A 24781-nucleotide genomic window follows, 5' to 3' on the forward strand; every position below is an offset into this window, starting at 1 on the left:
TTGGAAGTAGGGAGGTTTATTATCTGGACAAAGTGAACAGTGAGGCTCTGGACTGGCAGACAAGAAATACAGGGAAGAGCAGGGATGAGCAGCCATGCTGAAAACAACTAATTAAGTGAAAACCTCCAGCCCCCACGCTCCACTAGGCTCCCAGAAATCCAGTAGCCAGGCTTAAAAGCTTAAGCAGGAGGAGACTGAAGGTTTCCTCTCTGGAAAGTGGCACCAGAGAAGAGTCTGACTGATACTGCCATTACAGACACCAGTGAAATAGCCCAGTTGGCCACAAGGGGACATTCAGCAATGCTGAGAGACTTTTTTGATTTTCATTACTGTAGAAGGGAGGGTCCAGTTGGCAGCTAGTGGGTAGAGGCCAGGGTACGTCTAAACATCTGACAATCTACATACAGGCCCCACAACAAAGAATGTTCAGGCCCCAAATATCAATGGTGTCAAGATTAAAAAACCCTGACGTACAGTGAGACCAGTCAACAAACCCAGCACATGTACACAGCGCTTTCAGCCCCATTTCAGTGCCTCACCACTATACATGAATGGACAGACAATGTTTAAGACACAAGTGAAGCAGGCCTCTAACCTGAAAAACAAACAGAAAAAGGAAGTAAGAAAAATAAAGGCAATAAAGGGAACCAAAAAACAGCAACAAAAATTAGAAAAGTAACTGATACCCTCAGAGAGAAAAGAAAAAATACTATCCATGGGACAAGAACAAGATGCTGGGGGAAACATATTCAGAGAATAAGATGTCAAAAATATGATGGAAGAAATAAAAATTCAATAGAAGTTAGAAATACAATGTTGAAAAACTATACAAGAAACAAAAAGACAAAGGAAAACAGGAAAAATGAGAAAACTAGTAGATCAATCCAGGGAGTCGTTGTAGAAATTGAGAATAAAGAAAATGAAGGAGGTGGGAGACCAAAACGAAGTAATCAAGAAATAATACCAAAAAATTTCCCAGAACTGAAGGACACAAGTTGCCAGATTGAAAAGGCTCACCAGTGTCCAGTCTAATAAATTAAAAGACCTTCAACAAGGCACATCAAAGTGAAATTTCATAATACTGGGGATATAAGATTCCAGAGATAAACAGAATTCAGATTGACATTAAACTTTTCAACAGCAACACTGAAATTTAAAAGGTGAAATGCCCTCAAAATTGTAAGGTGAATGACTTCCAATGTAGAATTCTATAGCCAGCCACACTATCATTCAAATACATGCTTTTAAATAAGAAATAGGCTTAGCTATGTAAGATTTCCAAAAAAATTACCTCCAACGCACCTTTTCTCAAGAAGCTACTGGAGGATATCCTCCTCCAAACAAGGGAATACATCAAAATAGAAGATGTGGAATCTACAATACTGAAGATCAAACACAGGAGATATCAAGAAATTCCCAGGTTTAGAGAAAAACAATGGAGTGACATTATCTAATGAACTTGTCTTTGAAGAAAACAGTACTGAAAAAGATTCTGTGGGAGCATATAGGAAGAACTACTGATTCACCAAAAAAAAAAAAAAAACCTGAGCTAAGCTAATAGTCACCCTAGTAGAAAATGTTATTATAGTTCACTACTTGACTCAGCAGTAAACAATATTTACCTAACTGTATATGCAACTAATACTGTCTCGTTAAAATTTATGATATATTTAATTTTAGAAATGGGGCGACAGGGCATGGGAAGAGGATTTAAATGAGTTAAACACTCACTCACCATAACAAGAAATGATTCAGTGATATCTAAAAGTCATAAATTGAGAAAGAGCAGTAGAAGCATATTATGTAGAAATAGATACCAGAAGAAGAGCTAAAAGAGCTGAAAATTGCCACCTAGTGATTGTGAATTGACAAAGAAGGGTGATTTAAAGGACTATAATTTTTTATTACAAAGATTTTGATAAAAATAAAATATCTTAAGATATAGTATTCATGTATTATTACTATTTGAATTTACTTCTATCTCAGGAGGAATTTGAAAATCTATGTAATAGAAACATTGTTACATAAAACTTTATTATCAGCTATATAATTCTTAAACTGTGGACAAGCGGTCAAGTACTGCTCTCAAAAATATAAGAAAATAAGCATTTAGGTTATTATAAGGCAAGGCCCACTTGAGCCTTTTGATCATGGCTTTGCCCTTTTTGATATCTGACCTAGAAGTTGTGTGTATGTGGTCCCAAATCAGAAGTGAGATGGATAGCAGCAATAATTTTCACTGACTGTTACAGAAATTATATAGACAATAAGCCATCTCTCAAAAAGGCTCAGGAGAGATAAAAGCAATTATATCAAAAATACGTATTAATGTTCAGTTAAAACCCAGCAATCCAGAGAGAAGCTGAAATAAAGTAATTATTAACAAAACATACTATGCATTCATAAAAATTATATAATTGTTAAAAGTATATAATGATATAATAGTATGAATAACCTTAGCATGTGCCTGGATGCTGTGCTAATAAGCATTTATCATTTCATTTACTGCATCCTGATGGGAAGTTGATAGCCTTCTCTGCACTTTCACAAGTAGGAAACTGAATCTCAAAGAGGTCAAGTAATGAGCACCCCAACACACAAATAAACAGGGGAGCGGGGATTAAAACCTAAGCCCATGGTCATAACCACTAACCAATTTACCAAAAAACAGAAATTCTAAATTCAGAATACTAAATAGTATTCTGGCTAATTTGGCATATCTTCATAAGCTGCATTAATCACAGATGATCTACTAATTCCCTACTAAATAACTATTTGAGAGTCATGCTCAAGAGCCTAGACAGTTATTTCCGTTCAGTTTTTAAATAATGCCATTTCTAAATTCATATACTTTTTACAGTATTTCTGTATTTTTATTTATACTGTAGAGCTAACAGTAAAACAAATTAGCCATTAGACTAACATTAGACTAACATATTCCTCTACAAAGTGGTAAGACAAACTTCAGGCAAATCATAGCAAGACAGCATGATTTGTTTTAGCAAATTTCTCACCCCGAAACCCCTACACACAAATACTTCTGTGTCATACATTTCTATCATACCCTTGTACACAGGAAATATCCTATGAATACATTAAAAATTCTGTTCTTAACAGAGAAAAACACTTGATTAATAAAGTGGAAAAGCTCATTCCAGCATTTTCTTTTACATTCATAAATCTGCTTTTCTGTTTTAACAAAATTATCTCAATTAAGATCCTCAAAATATACAACTATTAAGAGAAACACATATTTTAAAAAAGCTTTCAATAGCTCACTTGTAGATAAAATGTTGCCTGAAGTTAAAGAGGGAGAAAAACCCATTTCCCTCAGAGTAAGAAGAAAAAAAATACATAAAGGGATTTGAATGTAAAGAGTAAAAAAAATTGCCTTGCAGCACTGACATGAGTGAAAAGTCATCAATCTTTGTGATTTAAAAAAAATGTATGCAGATTTCTTTTTGTAAAATCTCTGAAACAGGAAGAGTAAGGATAACACAGAATTCAATTATTGATTAAATAGCATAATAAAAGAAGCAAGAAAGTCACATAACTTAAAAGTTTCTTTTTTTTTAAAATTTCCAATCTATGTAAATGAAGGGCAAAATAACTTTGAAACTAGGAGAATTCAGGTGGAGGAAACTATTAAATTAAAAACATAAAAGCCCTTGAAGAAACAATACTACTTGAAGATTTTAAATTATACAGAAGCATAAGGGAAAACAAAATCAAAGAGAATAAATTCTGGATTCAACCACTACAATCCCTAAGGAGTCTCAAAAGCAGAAATTTTCAGCAATAAACAAACCAGATACAATCTTTTATAAGAATCAGCACTATCAATATACGCTTCACTTAAAGGTACAAAAGAAAAAAATTACAAACATTTACAAACGGAAAGAAAATGGTAGAAAAAACTGCTTGGAATGATACTGCATTTGACTAGCCCATTCCATTTTTCAACAAAAATTTCAATGTTGGTATGTGCTATTAGTATGTGCTAGATGTTAGAGTCACAAAATGAACAAAATGGACAAACATCTGCCTTCATGAAGCTTACATTCTAGTGGAAAAGGAAAACAAAGGGACGTGAGAAATAAAATATGTAGTATGCTAGATGGTGACTAGTGCTATCCAGAAAAACTGATAGGATTCTCTATGACAGATTTGGATTCAATTTGTTTTAGCAAATTTCTCACCCCTAAACCCCTACACACAAGTACTTCGGTGAAAACTGCATTGTGTCTGTATAACAGACTATAAGCCATGAAGTCCAAAATAAATCACTGTAATTTACAACGGTCATAAGTTCCCATTTTCAAACTTTTATAGCTTCTCATTTACTTGCAAAAATTAAGCTCAGCAGCTTACAATTTAGTAAATGTAAACATGTAAAAGTATACTAACAAATATCTGTGACTGAGAGCTGATTACCTGTATCTTTCAAGTTAATATAACATAATTTTAAGAAGTACACTGAACTAAAATCATTTTATGTGTGTAATATAGATCACCAAAATATGTTTTTAAAATAATTCAGACCTTCAAATTCCCTGTCCAACCCTCTCCCCCTTAAAAAACAAAAACACATTATTATCCTATTCCTAGATAATCTACAAGGGGAGTCTTCCTCCTTACAGAGTAAGGAAGAGCTGGGAAGGAATACTGAAAGAAAAGCATGGAAAGGCGATTTTCACATGGCCTTCAAGAAATCCTCAAGAAACAACACACTTTCAACAGACGTCATGACCTTTCAAATGATAAAACAAATCCTGAGTGGAAAACTAATGTGCAAAAGCTAATGTTTGGGTCAATCTCAAAAGTCATTTAATTGAAGGCAGTGACTAACCAAGACCACCTGTACCCAATACACTAATAAGTTACAAAGCAAGAAATCCAAGGCAGCTCTACTTTATCAATGTCAACTCTCTGAACGACACTGACCAAAGTAGAAAGGAATATTCAATATTAAACCATAAGTAAAAACCAATGTTAAACCATACAACATAAGTTGTATCCTCATTTACTAAAACAATGATAGCCAAACACCAAAAAAAGCATCTTTCATCTCTTATTAAAAGCAATTCTGGGGCTTCCCTGGTGGCACAGTGGTTGAGAGTCCGCCTGCCGATGCAGGGGGACGCGGGTTCGTGCCCTGGTCCGGGAGGATCCCGCATGCCGCGGAGCGGCTGGGCCCGTGGGCCGTGGCCGCTGGGCCTGCGCTTCCGGAGCCTGTGCTCCACAATGGGAGAGGCCGCAGCAATGAGAGGCCCGCGTATGGCAAAAAAAAAAAAAGTAATTCTGATGACAGGACAGCAATGTACAAACAACTTATGCACTAAGAAAAATGGCCAACTCACTAGTCAGTGACTGGTGTTTATAGGTCTTCCCTAGAAACCTGTCCACCTAAGCCTATCAAGACTTTGAACCCTTATGTAATACCTAGCAAAAAAATTAATATTACCCAGTTGTGTTAGGAAAAAAAATCACAGTAATAGAATTTCCTATTATTTGCTCACATTTCTCAGAAGTGATGAAAGGAGAATTCTAACATTAGAATAAATAAAATTACTCTGAACCTAAAAACATATCCTGAAATGTTAAGTACATCTACCTTCATGCTTCAAGGCTGAATCCAGTTAATGTTTTTGCAAAAGCTTTCAATTAAGTTTGCATGGCTGCCCTGTAATTCTCTGGATGAAAAGCTTGGAAGCTGGCTTAAGATACCAAGAGAGCTGACTGAACGTAGATGAGCACTGTTCCTTAACAAGCCTACAATTTCAGTAAAAAAAAAAAAAAATGCAGTCAGTTCTATCAAAGGTAATCTACTCTAAGCAGGGTTCAACTATCATTTCATATTGTTTGTGAACCATCATATTCAGTTATCTAAATTTAGCAATATAAAGTCTATTGTGATAAAAATAAAATTTCCTTAAGTGAACTGAAATTAGTCCAAAAACTAATCCTGCTGTGTACTTTAACTAATAGAAATTGAGATTGAACCGTTTGACAGTTCTCTAGAGTTTCTAAGTCCAAGTTATTCCAGGAAAACAGTAATCAACCATTTGTGGCAATTCAACACATCAATAAATCTTAAAGACCTAATGACAAAGAAAAAAATTACCAAAAAGTAAGTTCAATTTATGGCCAAAAAAAATGGAGTCAATTATACCTATGTAGAATAATATTAGGTTTTACTACACTTTCTAAAAATGAGATTAAAAATCAAACAACACATTAGGCCTAGCTTACTGCATAAGAGCAAATGAATGAAGAGTCCAGGTAGTGCTCTTTGTACTGTTCTTACAGAATCACATCATCAATATTAATAATGGTAGTAACAGTACCAATACTATCATTACTCTTTTTGGTTTTTTTTAAGATGTTGGGGGTAGGAGTTTATTAATTTTTTTTTTTTTTAATTTTTTGCTGTGTTGGGTCTTCGTTTCTGTGCGAGGGCTTTCTCTAGTTGTGGCAAGCGGGGGCCACTCTTCATCACGGTGCACAGGCCTCTCACTATCGCGGCCTCTCTTGTTGCAGAGCACAGGCTCCAGACGCGCAGGCTCAGTAGTTGTGGCTCACGGGCCTAGCTGCTCCGCGGCATGTGGGATCCTCCCAGACCAGGGCTCGAAACCGTGTCCCCTGCATTAGCAGGCAGATTCTCAAACACTGCGCCACCAGGGAAGCCCCTATCATTACGCTTAAGTATCTTCCAAAATGTTCACAACACTTTCCTTAACTGTGTAATCAGCAGAGTATATCTTAAGAGGCAGATAAAGGCAGGGGAAGAAAAAGTTGCCAAAGACTATATAATAAGCCAGATGAATAACCAAATCCTCTAATTATTTTTTATTTTAAATCAATAAAGACAAACCATAATTCTGGTATTGTATAGTTAGTAACAGCTGACCTAAAGAAATTTATAAAAAATTAAATTATTAAGGAGTTGATCATTTCTTTCATCTGATCATTTTAAAATAGGAATAGAAGTCGTTTAAAATCATAGTGCTATTATGTTACAAGGACAAAAATGGTCACGCTGCACTCTTCAACTGCCCAAATCACTTCTTTCTAACAAGATGATGAAGAGACCCTTATCTTGGTTTACCTCTAATTAAACAGATGCATCTATAGGAAATCATGGCAAAAATTACTTGATTTCTTAGTTATGACAAAATCAATCTTTCTTCCAAATCTTTTATCTGTAAAAATGTCATGTAAATCTAAAAATTATTTGTCATCAAAGCAAGAATATGGTATTCAATTATAAATTCTACAAAGCTTTAGAGCTCTTAGCCAGTTGTTCAAAATCTTTTCATGCATTCTTGAGATTTACCTTAAAATGAGATTAGAAAGTAAATTTCAGAGGATTTCTTTATCATATCATCCTCTTTTTTTTTTTCGTATCATCCTCTTTAATTTGAAATGAGCTGATGTGCTTTTGAGAATATTTTTAAGGGAGTTTCTTTCCCCCTTTAAAGTTTTACATTTCATTCTATAAAATATATATATAACCAATATATATAAATCTTGAAACCTATGTGCACTGGTATATGTCTACATGGACACAAGTTTTGAAGAACTTTTAATGAATTTATGCAAAAACTGACTACTTTGAGACAATGAAAAGGCCATTTTCATTTGCTGAAATCTGACAAAGCATTTTAGACTCTGTTCAACTTATGGAAAGATACACAAAGGGTTAAAAACAAAATCAATAACATCTACCCTGTAATAACATATCTCAGAGCTCTTAAATCATATCCAACTCAAGACAAAAGAATATTCTCATCCACTGAGATCTGAACATGTCCCAGAAATACATGAGTAATTATGGCACACACGTAATAATAGCACAACTATCAACACAGATTTTTAGAGGTATAATTCAGCCTGGAGGCTAGGAGATGGCCTAATTTTTCAGGATTCCTTTTTGCCCTATTGAAGGACTAAAGGTGCATACAATGAATTGGAAAACAGTGCTAAACATTCTCTTTGTATACGATCCTCACAGATAACTATAATGGACCAACTATGACAGAAAGGAATCTCACTCACTAATACAATCAATCACAAGTCAACATGACTTTTTGTACTCTTCCTCCTGTATACCTGCAAAATCTCACCCTGTGAAGCCCATCACCACAGTGAAGTCAGGCCCCCTATAAATCTTCTGAAAATACAATTCTTCAAAGGCATATGACTATGAGGAATTCTCCCTTACTTTACCACGCCTGCTTTAGGTGGTAAACCATATGGAGTGTGTTATACTAACTACTCTTCAATAACTTCAGAAGGCAATTCTAAATTTTTAATGCACCCTGTAATGCACATGTTTTGAACCAAGGTTTTCTGCGTCATTCTTGTTTCTTCACTGGCTTAAGGCAGCTAAAATTAGCCTTTGTAGGTAATTCCTAATCTGAATTGCAGTTTTTCACTACACAAGTTCCCGGGCGACAAGTAGGTTTACAATCTTAGTAAATGACACGCCACTCGTTCATTAACGGCAGGGAGTATTTATATTACAGCGGGTGCTTTTCTGTCCTGTAAGAGCTGCCAGCCGGACTCTTGCTCTAACAGGCAGCAGTTGCTTAGTGGGGCCAGTCAAGATTAGAACATTTCAGATGATTTTTTTTTTCCCACCCAGAATACTTCTTAAATTTAGTAGTACTTCTTAAATTTAGTAGTACTGACATAGAGAAAGTAAAAGGTAATGAAACGGAATACTCCTTGAATACAAATGGGTTAGTTTTCAGATGATAAAAGACAAAAGAATAAAAACGAACATTGGTGTTCAGAAGAAATGCCAGGAAAGAAAAAAAGAAAAAGCATATATCCTTCCTTTTATCCAACTCTCATTAAACATAAGACAATGTCAACCTTGAGCTCACTATCTTAAAAGAAGTGCAGTATTCTATGAATTGAGGTCATACATAAAGCATCTAAATACGTAGGATCTGACATCCTGAACCTAGGTTAGGAAAAAAGTGTTTGCACGGGGCTTCCCTGGTGGCGCAGTGGTTGAGAGTCCGCCTGCCGATGCAGGGGACACAGGTTCGTGTCCTGGTCCGGGAGGATCCCACATGCCGCGGAGTAGCTGGGCCCATGAGCCATGGCCGCTGAGCCTGTGCGTCCGGAGCCTGTGCTCCGCAACGGGAGAGGCCACAACAGTGCGTACCACAAAAAAAAAAGTGTTTGCAGAGACAGAAATCTAGATTCTACTAGGAATTCTCCCAACAAAAAGATAAGACTCAGTGTATACCAAAAAATAAATATAAACAAGCAAACTTCTGTATCTTTGTAGATGCTGGTGGTGTTTTTTGGTTTTCAATTGGTTTTTGTTGTTTAGTTAGTAAATAAATAATATTCTATTATCCATAATGTTAAATGTGGGAAAAAAATGAAAGTAACCAGGATAGGAAAATACAAAAAGCAGAAATTCAATCTAAAATCTTAAGCTAACAATCTTTAAATAAGGCAGCAGTCTTCTAATGAGAGAGAAAACTATTAGCGATTTTAAAAGCCAAATGTTTATACATAGGGATAACAGGAAAGTACTGCCTAAAACAAATGCATGATTTTAGAAATCAAAAGTAAGGAAGAAAACAGCTGTGACTCTAGCACTTAAATCATATTCCAAGAGAGTAGAAAAATATGATAATCCAAGTTGAATTATTTAAGCAATGTCAGAGCTCACTTTCTTCACTAATTCCAAAACTTGAGGCTTAAGGGTAAAAATATGAAAATGGTAAAAAAATATGAAAAAGTTATTTGATAAAACTGAGGACAATAAACATTATAAACTGTTAAAATTATTATATGTGAACATACTACATTTAAAATTTTAAATATTCAGCTATTAGAATCTATGAATCAGAAATAAAATTGAAATCCAAATTACAAATACATTAAACATATTTAAAAACACTATTTTCTGTTCCTTTTATCCACATAGAATGTATTAATCAGAAGACCACACGACACAGAAAATGTTATAAGATTTTGCTTCATGTTTCCAATTATACACAGTGGAAAACTTTTCATGAATTCAAAGTTTAAACAGATGCAACTTAATTTAAAGTCCTCGAGGCTTTATTTACCGTCTTGTGACCGTTCTGGCAGGCCACATGCAGCGCTGTCTGCCCCATCGCGTCCTCAACATCGACGTCACTGACGTGCTGTACAAGGTCATGGAGTAGTTCTGTCCGCCCATTCACAGCCAGCCAGTGTATCTGTGCAGCCATTTAGGTTACTTAACATTTGTGCAAGAGTGTTTCATATAAAAGCAGCAGATAAATAATGCAAATATTTATCAACTGTGAGCATGACACGCACACTAAATATTAAAATTAAAATTTAAGCCAATATACTTTTTTCCTATATTTTTATATGGGGAAAAAATATGCATCAGGATGTAGGTTACACCACCATGTACTTCAAAATCAAGCATTTCATGGTTTCAAAGTAGTTAAAAATCCTAAACTTAGGATCACCAAATACTCTGCTTCTTAGATGACCATGGACTGTATGTATAGCTTATCTCTAGAGAAGAGGTACTGGATATTTTTCCTCCCCCAGAAACAAACGTAAGTTAAAAAGTAATTAATATGACAGTAGGTGTCATATTCTTTACTTCCTATATTTTACACATAATGCATGTAACATATATAAATAACATATATGAGGAGGATTAAAAAAACATAAAACACCTATAAGTCTACCCCACAAAGATAATCAATGTTAAAACTTTGGACTATGCTGTCCATGCATTTTTCATCTGACTTTTTTTCCATTAAAAAAATATATCATGAAACTTTTGTTTTAAAATGGTAATTCTGAACCCATGCATCAGCTCCTACTTCTTCCCCGAACATCACTGAAATGACAGTAAAGAGTACTTTTTCTTAAAGGACAGACCTATTAAGAAAAAGAAAAGGAGAGAATACAAGAGCAACACATTTTGCAAGCTGGAAGCTTTTGTCTGCATTGTCAGAACAAAGAGCTGAATCCTAAACCAGTAATAGAGCACCAAGAAGGTAGATTCCAATCACAGAACTCCCAAAAGGCTCAAGAACAGGTAGCAACACTCTGCTGCACTTCTTGAAGTTACATATAACTTTTATATGCACTAGGAAACCAAAATATTTGTATGACTTGCTTTATCTCAGTATTCATTTTATTGACATGGTCAGGAACAGAACCTGCAGTATCTCTGAGGTATGCCTATAAATAAAAACCCAAAACAAAAGAAAGGCAAAGGAATCTCTGGGATGATGGTGAAGAGTTATTCCAAATAACGCTGTAAAGCAGGCCTAGAAATCAACCAATCTCACTTAGAGAACAGCAGTCCCCATAACAGACTCCTTCAAAACTATTCAAGAAGGTGAAAGGTACTGAACACATGTTATGAGGATATTTACAAAGCTCAGGGAAGTCTAGTAATGAATTAACACGTATTTAGAAAACAAAAAAAAATGTTAAGGTTCAATACATGAAGAAACAGAAATAAAAGACATACAGATTGGAAAGGAAAAGATGAAACTATCTCTATTTGCAGATGACATGACTGTCTATGTAGAAAATCCCAAGGAATCTACCAAAAACTCCTAGAACTAATAAGTGAGTTCAGCAAGGTCACAGTCTACATGATCAACACATAAAAGGCAACTGCATTTCCATGTACTATCAATGAACATGCAGAAATAAAAATTAAAAACAATGTTGCGGGACTTCCCTGGTGGTGGAGTGGTTAAGAATCCACCTGCCAATGCAGGGGACACAGGTTTAAGCCCTGGTGCTGGAAGATCCCACATGCCACGGAGCAACTAAGCATGTGCGCCACAACTACTGAGCCTGCATGTCACAACTACTGAAGCCCGCATGCCTAGAGCCCGTGCTCCTCAACGAGAAGCCACTACAATGAGAAGCCCGTGCACTGCAACAAGAGAAAGCCTGTGTGCAGCAATGAAGACCCAACGCGGCCAAAAATAAATAAATAAATTTTTTAAAAATTAAAAAATATAAACAACGTCACTTACAATTGCTCCAAAGAAAATAAAATACCTAGCTATACACTTAAAACATGCACAAGATCTGTAAGCTGAATAATACAAAATTCTGATGAAAGAAATCAAAGACCTAAATAAACAGAGAGACATACTGTGTTTATAGATTGGAAGACTCAACAGAGTAAAGATGTCAATTCTCCCCAAATTGATCTACAGGCTTAATGCAATTCCAATAAGAAATCTCAGCAAGGTTTTTTGTCATAGACAAGTTTATTCTAAAATGTATATGGATAGGCAAAGAACCAGAGTAGCTAACACAATCTTGACAAAGAAAAATAAAGTGGGAGTAATTACTCTACCTGATATTAAGACTTACTATATAGCTAGAGTAATCAAGACAGTGTGGTATTGGCAAAGGGACAGACAGATCACTGGAACAGAACTGAGGACCCAGAAATAACCCCATACAAATATGCCCAAAAGATTTTTGAGAGAGAGACAAAACCAATTTCATGCAGGAAGTATACAGCCTTTTCAACAAACAGTGCTAGGGTAACTAGACTCCATAGGTAAAAAAAATAAGCCTTGACTTAAGCATCACAGACAAATATTAGCTCAAAATAGATCACAGGTTTAGATGTAAAATGTAAAAGTATAAAACTTTTTGAAAAAGATAGGAGAAAATCTTCAGGATGTATAGCTAGGCAAAGAGTTCCTAAACTTGATACCAAAAACACAATCCATAAATGGAAAAACTGATATACTGAACATCAAAATTTAAAACTTCCGTACTACAAAAGGCTCAGTTAAGAGTACTGTAAATCATCTATGCTTCAATTTAATAAATAAATAAATAAGTAATAAATAAAAACATAAAAGTGACAGAAGAGTGATTTTGAAGGTGAAGGTGGGAAGTGCAAGGTGTCCTTGAGTAATCAGCTTGAGGAAGAAGCACACATATAAAGGGTGAAGACCTGGAACGTGACCCCCTTAACTATCCATGCTACAGACCTTTGGAAGTCTTCATAAACCCCAAGAGGTATCTGAACACCAGTTAAGCTCACTGCTCCAATGTGGCATGCTCTCTTGCATCTCCAAGCCTTTGCCAACCTATTCCACAGAGCTAGAACCCCACTACCACTCCCAACCTCACAATCACCACTTACACTAGTCTAACTTCTGTTTGTCCCTTTGGCCTCAGCTCTTGTGATACTTCCCTGGGATGCCTCCTCCAATGCCATTGGTGAGGATGGGTCCCCTTATCTGACTTCTACAGCATCTCCATCACCTATGTTAACATTCATTACAATGTGTCACCATTGCCTGTTGACTATCCTGACTTCCTTGGAAGTTTGGGAAAGACAAGGACTGGGTCAGTCAAATTACTGCTCTAACCCCATACCAGTAAAGTGCCTAGCACATAATAGGTATCCAAGAAAATCCTGTTCAAAGAACAAATGAATGAAGAAACATGAGGAGCCCTTTGTGAAGGTGATCAGCCTACAAAGGATGCAGTCAACAGTTCTCTCCTTTTGTATGAAAAATCCTGGGGATCTTGACTCCCCACTGAAGGTTCTTCCATCTCAGGAGCCCTTGCCTTTACTGCCCCACATGCTTGGTGGCCACTATTCAATTCTGCAGCACCACATTTCCACCATCCTAGCTAGCTTCCTTCAGCTGATGGGGTCAATGTGCCTGGCTGTTGAATTAATTCCATCATGTGACCTGGGACTAGGCAGGAACACGCTTGGTGGCCAGAATTGTTTCTAAGAGAAGGAGGCACACCACACCAATCAGGGCCACAGGACAGAACACTGAGATTGGTCCCAGGCAGAAAAAGAGCTGAGACTGTTTTTATATAATAAGCCTTGTAGAATCATTTGACTCTTTAAATATATGCATGAATAATTTTTTAATAAAAATTTGATTTTAAAAAATTTTATATTCCACTTCCCTTAAAGTTCAGGAGTGAAGGGGGAAAATTAGCAGATAAAAACTTATGCGATTAAACAGACTATGTTAGTACTGAGCATCTTATCTTACCTATGCTAGAGAGTGTCCTAAGGATAGAGCTATGTCAATTCCATAGTTTTATAACCCTCTGTGGTACCTACCATACCACTATAGCATCCTGTAGATATCTGGAATACAGTTTTTCTTTACAGAGTAAATGGTGTTATATTGTTACTATGTAACAAAAATGTAGATTATCACAGGAATTGTGAATTCCATATAATAATCATGATTGAACTTAATCTTTAACAAGTCATTCCCAGAATAACTCACATCTTAGGAAAGCTGTTTTGTTATGCCCCAGCTCCCTCCCTGCCCACTGAAAAAAAAAATTTTAATCAGAAAGGCCTTGAAAACTAGCACGGTATGTAAATACTCAATATTCTTCTTTATTCACAAATTAAAGGACTCAAAATTTACAAAAACTACCAAAGGAAGGTTAAAAAAAAAAAGTTCAGCTTTATTGAGGTATAATTGACAAAGCTGTAAGACATTTAAAGTATACATCACAATGTTTTGATATACATTGTGAAAGGATTTCCACTATCCATTTAATTAAAATCTCCATCACCTCACATACAGGAAGGTAAAATTTAACAAAATTTATTTCTGTCACAATGTCAAAACAATTTCTCAGTAATCACATAATTCTATCTTATCTCTACTTCTAAATCAAATATGCTCCATTAAATGACAATATGATTAAAATTTTGAGATTTCAGCAATCTCTTCAGAAATATCCCACACCACCCTTCCTATAATATCTATGTGGATCAAAAAAATATAATCATATTTTTGAAAAGAAAGTGACATGGCAAAAAGGATAAAAATACTAGTTTAAGTAAGATATAACAAGTCTGAAAGGATATAGGCTAAAATATTAACAGTGATTATCTCTGAGTGCAGGGAGTACAGGTGAGTGATCATTCCCTTAGTTATCTTTTATTTCCTTTCCTTTTTTTTTTCATTCCTTTCCTTTTTTCAAACTAAGATGAGTTATAAAAACATAGCCATCCAAATTTTCCTACCATGTATATATTAAAAGAATTTAAAAGGACATAATGAAAAACAGCTGTCCTATAATGAACTCATAACACACCTCAGTGGAGATGCTCCTACAAACTCCCTTGAAAGTCAGTGACAAAAGCTAGGGGATCAAGACTTCAAAATAAATGAAAGGTCATAAAGTTAAAAAATAAGGGGAAAGGAGAAAAATGGTGAACCATAACTTCTCTTAATAAATATAGCTGAGAACTGTGTCTCAATCATACTGTATCTTCCCAATTACCACAAAGAGGTAACTGCAAAAATACTTGTACTACACTTTGCATACTATCACCTTCAATATTATTTTCTAAAAAGTATTTTTTAAATCGCAGATAAAAATTCTTAGCACTTACTGCTGTAAGGCCTTCATTATTACAAATGTTGACATCAGCATTGTATTCTAATAATTTACTCATGCATTTCTTCTGCCTGAAAAGAAAGAGACAGTTACAGATAACTGGTACTAGAAATATAAGCAAATGACAATTATTTTACTGAAACAGTAACTATACTCAACATTAATTAATGGCAAATATCAACTTCCATCTGCAATATTTAAATAAGTACCGTAACATCTGAAACAAAACACAAAATTTTTTCTATGACTCAAAGATAACAGGATAAAGAAAAGGCACAATGAGGTTTTCATGCCATTGGGACAAATTCATCATTCAAAATGCTGAGAAATTTCTAGAGTTGACAGAATATTTGGAATAGTAATCTTCATTAGAAATGTCAGACAATATAAGTCTAATGGAAGGGGAATGGACAGAGTAAAATGATGTCTCGATGTTGTATCCTACATTCTTGATTGCAAAATATTTAAAATACTAAGATGAGTTATAAAAACCACAGAATTAATAAAATGCCTATCTATTCATCCCCCTACCTACTTCACTTTTTTTTCAATTTATTTTACTGTGGTAAAATACACATAACATAAATTTATCATCTGAACCATTTTTAAGTGTACAGTTCAGTGATATTAAGTTTATTCATATTGTTGTGCAACCATCACCACCATCCATCTCAAGAACTCTTTTCAGCTTGCAAAGCTGAAATTCTATATCCATTAAACAATAACTCCCCATTCCCTCTCCTGCTAGCCCCTGGCAACCAGTATTCTACTTTCTATATCTATGATTTGGGCTTATCTAAGTACCTCATAAAAGTGGAATCATACAGTTTGTCTTTCTGTGACTGGCTTATTTCACTTAGTATAATGTCCTCAAGGCTCATCCATGTTGTAGCATATGTCAGAATTTCTTTCCGTTTTAAGGCTGAATAATATTCCATTGTATGTATATACCACATTTTGCTTATCCATTCATCTGTCAATGGACACATAGGTTCCTTTTGTTTTAGCTATTATGAATCATACTGCTATGAGCTCAAGTATACAAATATTTCTGCAAGACCCTGTGACAAAGTTTGGGGTGTTATATACCCAGAAGTGGGACTGCTGGATCACATGGTAATTTTTGGCCACGCCATGCAGCTTGTGTGATTCTAGCTCCCTGACCAAGGGATTGAACCTGGGCCTTCAGCAGTGAAAGCGAGGAATCCCAACCACTGTACAGCCAAGGAATTTCCCATATGATAATCCTATTTTTTATTTTTTGAGGAAGCACCAAACTAGTTTTCAGAGCATCTGTACCATTTTCCTTTCCCACCAACAGAGCACAAGGGTCCCAATTTCTCCACATCCTCAACAACACTTGTCATTCTGTCAACACTGTTTTTCTGATAGCCATACTAATGAGTGTGAGTTTTAATTTGCATTTCCCTGATTAGGGGTATTGAGCATCTTTTCATGTTCTTATTGGCCACCTATGTATCTTTTTTTTTTTTTTTTTTTTTTGCAGTACGCAGGCCTCTCACTGTTGTGGCCTCTCCCGTCGCGGAGCACAGGCTCCGGACGCGCAGGCTCAGCGGCCATGGCTCATGGGCCCAGCCGCTCTGCGGCATGTGGGATCTTCCCGGACCGGGGCACGAACCTATGTCCCCTGCATCAGCAGGCGGACTCTCAACCACTGCACCACCAGGGAAGCCCCCTATGTATCTTATTTGGAGACATGTCTACAAAAGTCCTTTGCCACCTTTTGAACTGCCTACCACTTCATTTTGCTCACAATGTTTCCTCCTAGCCTGAGCCATTCCTAGTCACTCTTCAGTATTTATCTCAATTTCCCCTTCATTAAATAATTAAATGAAAATTCATGCTTTGGAAACAAAGTGATATACACACTATATATAAATAAATAAATAAAATATGCTTTTTATGTATATGCTTAACTATGCTCAGTACTGAATTAAGGAAATATGATTTAATCCATAGCATAAAAAAGTTTATGATCTAGTTGAGTAAATTATATATATATATACATAAAAAATATAAAATAGGGTATGTGTAATAGCATATTATGTATAATGTTACACAATATAGTATATATAGTATTAATATGAGTATTGAGATACTGTGATTTATGGGAAAAACATATATTTGGTCTTAATCCACACTTTTTGGGTCACAGCTCCCAAACCCTTGGAATTTCCTAAGCAGTTAAGGGCAATGGCCCTCATTTCCTGAAAACGTTTCAGGGAAGGTGAATTTTGGGTCCCACCCAAGGGTGGGGGTTGGTTGCCAGGAGAACCAACCACATGACTACAGGGTACTTTCAGTCCCACCCCGATTTCCAGGGAGGGGAGAGCACCTGGAGGTTGAATCAACTGCTAGTGGCCAATGATTTAAGTCAATCATGACTATGTAATGAAGCCTGCATAAAGACCCAAAAGGAGAGATTTTTGTCCCTTTCAGGGAGAGCTTCCCGGATGGGAATCAAAGTGTTTCTCCGTGTGACCATGCCGGGACCTTCTTTGTTCAGGACCTCACCCTGTGTATCTGTCTCTTCATTTGGCTATTGATTCGTATCCTTTAATACCCTTTTATAATAAATCAGTAATCTAGTGAGTAAACAAACATTTTCCTGAGTTCTGTGAGCCATTCTAGCAAATTAATTGAACCCAAGAAAGGGATCGTGGGAACCTCTGATTTATAGCCAGTCAGTCAAAAGTACTGATAACAACCTGGACTTTAGACTGGAATCCTGAGTTGGAGGGGGTTGGTGGAACCTCCAATTTGTAGCCAGTCAGTCAGAAGCACCACTTGTGACTGAGCTTGCAAATGGCATCTGAAGTAGAGAGTGGTCTTACAGGACTGAGCCCTTTACCTACAGAACCTGCTTCTACCTGAAGGTACGTAGAGTCGGAACTGAGCTGACTTCTAGGACACTCTGCTGGCATCCGAGAATTGCTTGTTGGTATGGGGAAGCGTACACACACACACACACACACACACACACACACACACACACACACACACACAGTGGAACTGGGTCCAGGGACCCTTTGCAAGTATGCTATATATATATATATATATGACATACAGAGAATATACATAATACATGTAATATATATAACTATTTATTCAGACAATAAATATCTTCGTGCCATGGATTATATCGTATTTCTTTAATCAACTCAGTACTAAGCATAACTAACTGATTACTAATTATTAAATCTTATAATCAATAGCTAAAGTTTTTATTAACTGAATAAACCTTTTAAAAGAGAACAAATTACTTTCCTTGCTTTGATTTTTTATATCTAAAATGAGGTTAAATGTCATTTAAAATCAGCTTTATAATCAAAGAAATGGAAGAAAACAAAGCTCTGAGTAAACTTTTAAGTTCAAAAGTTTACAAAGTGGGCTTCCCTGGTGGCGCAGTGGTTGAGAGTCCGCCTGCCGATGTGGGGGACGCGGGTTCGTGCCCCGGTCCAGGAGGATCCCGTGTGCCACGGAGCGGCTGGGCCCGTGGGCCATGGCCACTGGGCCTGCGCGTCCGGAGCCTGTGCTCCGCAGCGGGAGAGGCTGCGGTGGTGAGAGGCCCGCGTACCGCAAAAAAAAAAAAAAGTTTACAAAGTTCCTTCATCTAACACATTGTTATGACAACCTTAGAAAATAAATCTTCAATGACGTGAGGCAACAGACCAGAAAGTCTTATTAAAATTAATATTGCATTGTTTAAATTATGTGTGTGTGTGTGTGTGTGTGTGTGTGTCTCTGTGTGTCTGCACCCATATTGCTGGATGTCTAAAATCTATTCAGAAGCCTGTCGTGGACCACTGGCATATTGTCAAAATAAACACTTAGGTGGGACTGTACCAGGGAAAAAAGCTCTAAAGAAGTGTTTAGGGTAGAGATTGTTGAAGAAAAGCAGCAATCCATAATCCCCATCCCAAAAATGAACTGCAAAACTACAGGGCAATATAAGAGAACTATATTCTTTTTCTTACTTAATAATCATTATTGCTATTTTCCAGAACCCTGAGTAAATCAAAAAGACCAACTAAGTGCACACCAATTTTGCTTAGAATGGAACTAAAATGTTAACTAACTTATGAGTTCTGCCCTTTATGAGCTCACAATCTAGCCCAAAAAACAAAGAAAAAATGTTTCTGGGACTTCTCCGGCAGTCCAGTGGTTAAGACTCCACAATTCCACTGCAGGAGGCGCGGGTTCAATCCCTGGTTGAAGAACTAAGATCCCACATCCCGGTGTGGTGTGGCAAAAAAATTTTTTAAAAAAGAAAGAAGAGGGCTTCCCTGGTGGCGCAGTGGTTGACAGTCCGCCTGCCGATGCAGGGGATGCGTGTTCGTGCCCCGGTCCGGGAGGATCCCACACGCTGCAGAGTGGCTGGGCCCGTGAGCCATGGCCACTGGGCCTGCGCGTCCGGAGCCTGTGCTCCAAAACGGGAGAGGCCACAGCGGTGAGAGGCCCTCGTACCGCAAAAAAAAAAGAAAAAAGAAAAAATGTTTCAAATCTGACCAATATGCAACATAAGGATAGACAATAATTTTTAAGTCTTCCCTTTTTATATTCTCATACAATCATGAGCAATGCTGGATCCTACTGTACAGGAAACAACTATTTTCCTGGCCAGATACTGCAACAATTATAAGAAGTTTATGGTAACCCAAATGACACAGGGACCAGTCATCCACGTGCTCAGAGGCAGCTTACTGGGTTTTCCACTGGAAAGGAGGGCAATTTAGTATTAATGCACTGATGGCTGAAGACAGAAACACTAAAGCAGGCCAAGAGAAATACTCTACCCCTCTGACAACGATAGATGAGGGGACAAAACAAAAACCCCCATAAACCAGACAGACCAGCAAAAGGGGTAGAATTCACCTATGACTTCTGCTTCAGTCTAGACAAATTTGAACTTATAGAGAAATTAGAGCCAAAGACTATTTCTGAAACCATCAAAAGCTACAGGAAGCAACAAGTAATCAAGTCACTTAATAAACATTTACTGAGCACCTCTAAGTTGTACAAGGCATTCATTCAATATATAAAAACCAAAATAGTTAAGTATGGAATATCAAAAGTAATCTTTATAGAAATAGAAAGGCATCCAAGTTAGATGTTATGTTAGGGTTATGGACTCTTTTTACTCCTTTTCTCTTCACTGATTTACCATATGAATTATGTAATAATATCTGTTATATTTCTTCATCTTTAAAATGTTATGGTCTCCAAATTCAATGTCTCACCAAAAAAAAAAAAAAGAAGATAAACATGTGAGGTGATGGATGTGTTAATTAACTAGGTGACAAAAATCCTTTCACAATGTATAGATCAAATTCATCATGATGCACACTTTAAATATATTATAATTTTATTTACCAATTATACCTCAACAAAGCTGGAAAAAAAAAAAAAGCAATGGTCTCCTAAATGACTAAGTCTCCTACTACAACAGCAGTAGACATTTTATCCCTGCTGTGCACCAATCTGTCCTTTCATTTACAGTTGTTGAGACACTGTACTAAGATATTCTTCTATATGTAACTTTTTCAGAGAGCTTTGTCACTATCCTACCAACATCTGGGATAATGTATCTAGACCTGAGATCAATTCAACAAGGGAATGAATGATTTAGTCTATGACCTTGGGCGTGACACCCTACAACATACCTAATGTGGCCAATTATTAGAAAAAACAATTGTTTAATCAACACGTTACCTCTTGCAACAGTGGACAACTAAACTGGTTCACGTGCTAAGTCAGGAAATGGGACAGACCAGACAGGGTCAAAGGGCTATGCTTCTCCTCTGTCCAAATGAGACATCACTATGGTTCTAGTCTTTCTGGTTCCACTTTAATCCTTGTCTACAAAAATTTGGCCTCAGACTGAGGCAGTGGACAATTTTAGCCCCATATCCATCTCACTTAGGCAGCCACCTCAACTACCTAGAATTCCTGTTCAAAACAGTCAACAAAAATACTTCCAAGAGTAATCAAAAGCAGAGACACATAGGAATAGTCTTTCATAGAAAAGTTTTCCAGCATTCAAAAAATGTTTATAAATGTAAAGTTCCTCAAGCCCTGAATCAAAAACTACTTATTTTCATTTTAAACATAATTCCAACTATTTTAGTCTGGTTTCTCAGTCCAACAGAAAAATATTGTGGAGGCAGACACAGAGACATGACTATCTGAAATTCTTGACAAAAAAACTAGGTATAGGGACTTCCCTGGTGGCGCGGTGGTTAAGAATCCGCCTGCCAATGCAAGGAACACGGGTTTGAGCCCTGGTCCGGGAAGATCCCACATGCCGCAGAGCAGCTAAGCCCGTGCACCACAACTACTGAGCCTGCGCTCTAGAGCCCGCGAGCCACAACTACTGAAGCCCACATGCCTAGAGCCCGTGATCTGCAACAAGAGAAGCCACTGCAATGAGAAGCCCACGCACCGTAACGAAGAGTAGCCCCACTCGCCGCAACTAGAGAAAGCCTGCATGCAGCAACGAAGACCCAACACAGCCAAAAATAAATTTATTTAAAAAAAAAAACTAAGTATAATGTATTTACTCTGTCTTTAATTGCATTAATAAAATTAACTAAACAATGTGGAAAATAAGCCATGGAGTTCAGCAAGGCAAAAGACTACCAGGAAAAAGTACACTCAAACAAAGAGGTAATTAATTATGCTTTTCAGAAAATGTCATTATAATACTAGTAAAAATAAACTTTGACAAATATATCTTCAAGAAGAAAAATATCAGTAAACTTAATAAATTATTAAAATTATAGTTACTTAAAAGTGTAACAAAATAATCCAAGACCCTCTTCCCAAGGCAAATATTGGGCAAAAGAAAAAAAAAATTCCCAAATGAAGGTAGAGTGCCTTGACTACTCTTAGTCATAACAATACAACTTAAGCTACTTAAGAAAAAATATTTACCCATTTCTAGCTGCCAAATGAAGGGGTGTACAGCCTGAAATATCTTGATAGTTAGGATTTGCTCCTTTCTTTAAAAGCAGAACCAAGCATTCCACCGATCCACAACTAAAACAATATTAAAAACAGTTCAGACACATTTAACAAACAGCCATAGTTGACATAGCTTAATTAAAAAACAAAAAGCCCTATTAAACACATTATTTGGGGGGTCCATATTGACCTACAATTTAACTCCTGTCACAAATAGTAAATATCCTCTACTTTCAAGATGGTACATTCTACTGCAAAAGCTATGAAGTATTTGAGAAGTTCACATAAAGCGAAATAAAGTATTAGCATATAAAAGAAACCATACAGTACTCTCAACTTTTGGCTTTCCAGAATCCAAATTTATATTGAAAAATCAATTTTATTTAGGTAGAGTAATCTCAACCTAAATCCTAAAGGGTGATGAGATATCAACAAATTGATTAGCTACACACTGGAAAATTATGAATAAAAATCATTCCCACAGCTAAGTAAAAAATATAAAGCCAACAACTTCACATGCAATTAGCATATAAAATCTTATATTGGTGGGATGAAAGTAAAATTTTGGTGAAGGTACCCTCTTAAGTATATCCAGGAAAGATAATCCCCGTGCCTAATCTCCTCTAATCTGATCTAGAGCAAGCTAAAACATCAGATATAAGACTTGAGTCCAATCCCAAGATTAACAATCTATCTAGTGAAAGAATGTAAGCATAGCACACTATGCCCTCGACAAAACAAAGAACCACTCAGCTGTCTGTTCTCATCTCTCTCCGTAACTACTATGGAACACACTGATTCAAAGCTTACTATCATTACTCTAGACCAAAATTTAATCCAAAATGTCTTAGTCTTACTTTGCTGCAATGTGAAGCAAGCTTCTTTTCACACGTCCAAATGCATAATTGACATCAAACTTTGAATTTGATAGTAGTTCAGAAACAGACCTATGCCAAAAGAAAATTGAGTCAAGGTTAAAAAAAAAAGTTTTTAAAAACATACTAACTCAAGTTAATAGCTATTTAGTGTTACTCTTACCAATTATTCAAAAGGTTTTGTCCCACATCAGCCAAAAAACAAGGCACTACTCTCTAAGCGTAGCACAGCAGCCAGTGCAGCATCATCCAAAAACCAACTGCCCTCACCTATAAACTGGTGCTGAAGGGTTCCTCGTCTGCCGCTCTGACTATGTCACCTGCTCTGAGGACACCTAAGTTGGCTTCAGCTCCCACTAGATTCTTGAGAAGCAAAGAGAGTAGGACTGGCTGCTCCCCCTGCAGAAAGTTGAGCCTATCTATATTAATTTTGGTCAAATAAGAAAAATCAGACAAAAACATGCTTTAATTATATCAGACAGGAGTTCAAAGCAAAAAAATCATTTATATTTTAAACGTGTTTCAAAATACAGTGTCTCTTTACTTTCTCCTCATAATACCAAACTACCCAATGGCTAACCACAGCAGAGCTGTCTGTTACAAGTATAAACATCTCATCACACAGCCAGACAACCACACCTCATGTGCGCCCTGTAAAAGAAGTGTCAACACTACCCCAATAGAAAGAACATGAAAGTAGTAGAATATTAGGGAATAACTTGTCCATCAGCCCTAACTTTTTGCTATAAAGATCAGTAGTGACCTCTAACAGAAACCATCATGTTTTTTTCACTGTCAGTGACCAAGCAAATACTTGTTTTAAGTTCTGACTATGCATTTAGAAAATCTCTTATCATAGAATTTTACAGTTGATACGGATCTTAGAAAAGCTTGTTTCTTATTTCACAGACAGAAAATTATAATTAGAGGTTAAATAACTTGCCACAGGACAAAACCTATGTCCAAACTCTATGGTGTGTTTGTGTGTGTGTGTACGCAACATTTAGGTAAATTTATATTCTTAAAAAATATAAATTTGTGGAAAAAATATATAAATTTGTAAATAGGCACTCACCTGTGTTGATCAGCCATAACCATTGGCATTAATGTATAAACAGCAGTTTCATTATCTAAGTGTTAAAAAAAAAAGAAAAGGAATTAATTTATCTCCTACTTTTTCCAAAGGGTGATACTTATGACTACTTCAGAGTTTTCTTAACTCTAAATAAAAAGCTAGGAGAAGAGGTGGAAGAAGATTATGGATAGTGAAAAACACCAGAGGTATTGCAAGATTTGCAATAATGCACAATGTTTCATCATACTTACAAGTACTTGGAGGAATGTTAAGTATATATGAATATCAAAGATAAGTATGCTAAAATTATTTTAAAATATTACATATACATAGTATTTGCTCCTTGTCAATAACACAAGAAATTTTTAGAAGTTTTTATGAAACAGCATTAAAGTCTTATTTTTACTTACCTCACATTTTC

The 24781-nt window shown here is 36.3% G+C and overlaps 1 protein-coding gene across 7 annotated transcripts in view; it reads right to left on the reverse strand.

Moving 5' to 3' along the window:
• Positions 1-24781, reverse strand: part of HACE1 (HECT domain and ankyrin repeat containing E3 ubiquitin protein ligase 1) — a 95752-nt gene that overhangs the window by 65303 nt on the left and 5668 nt on the right. For 4 of the 7 annotated variants that reach the window (XM_089921893.1, XM_089921891.1, XM_022553357.3 and 1 more), the window contains exons 2-6: positions 24361-24415; positions 23268-23357; positions 22381-22485; positions 15422-15497; positions 10101-10232 (exon numbers count right to left, since the gene is read on the reverse strand). In XM_089921893.1, the coding sequence (XP_089778019.1) occupies positions 10101-10232; positions 15422-15497; positions 22381-22485; positions 23268-23357; positions 24361-24415 (458 nt within the window). Of the gene's footprint in view, positions 1-10100; positions 10233-15421; positions 15498-16230; positions 16400-22380; positions 22486-23267; positions 23358-24360; positions 24416-24781 lie in introns of those variants that run through there. The other 3 variants (XM_089921892.1, XM_089921894.1, XM_089921895.1) reach the window with 3 other exon arrangements.

This window comes from Delphinapterus leucas, chromosome 12 (genome assembly GCF_059928025.1).
Source record: "Delphinapterus leucas isolate spDelLeu-1000000601 "Yukka" chromosome 12, BTC_Dleu_Yukka2, whole genome shotgun sequence".
Lineage (NCBI taxonomy): Eukaryota > Metazoa > Chordata > Mammalia > Artiodactyla > Monodontidae > Delphinapterus > Delphinapterus leucas.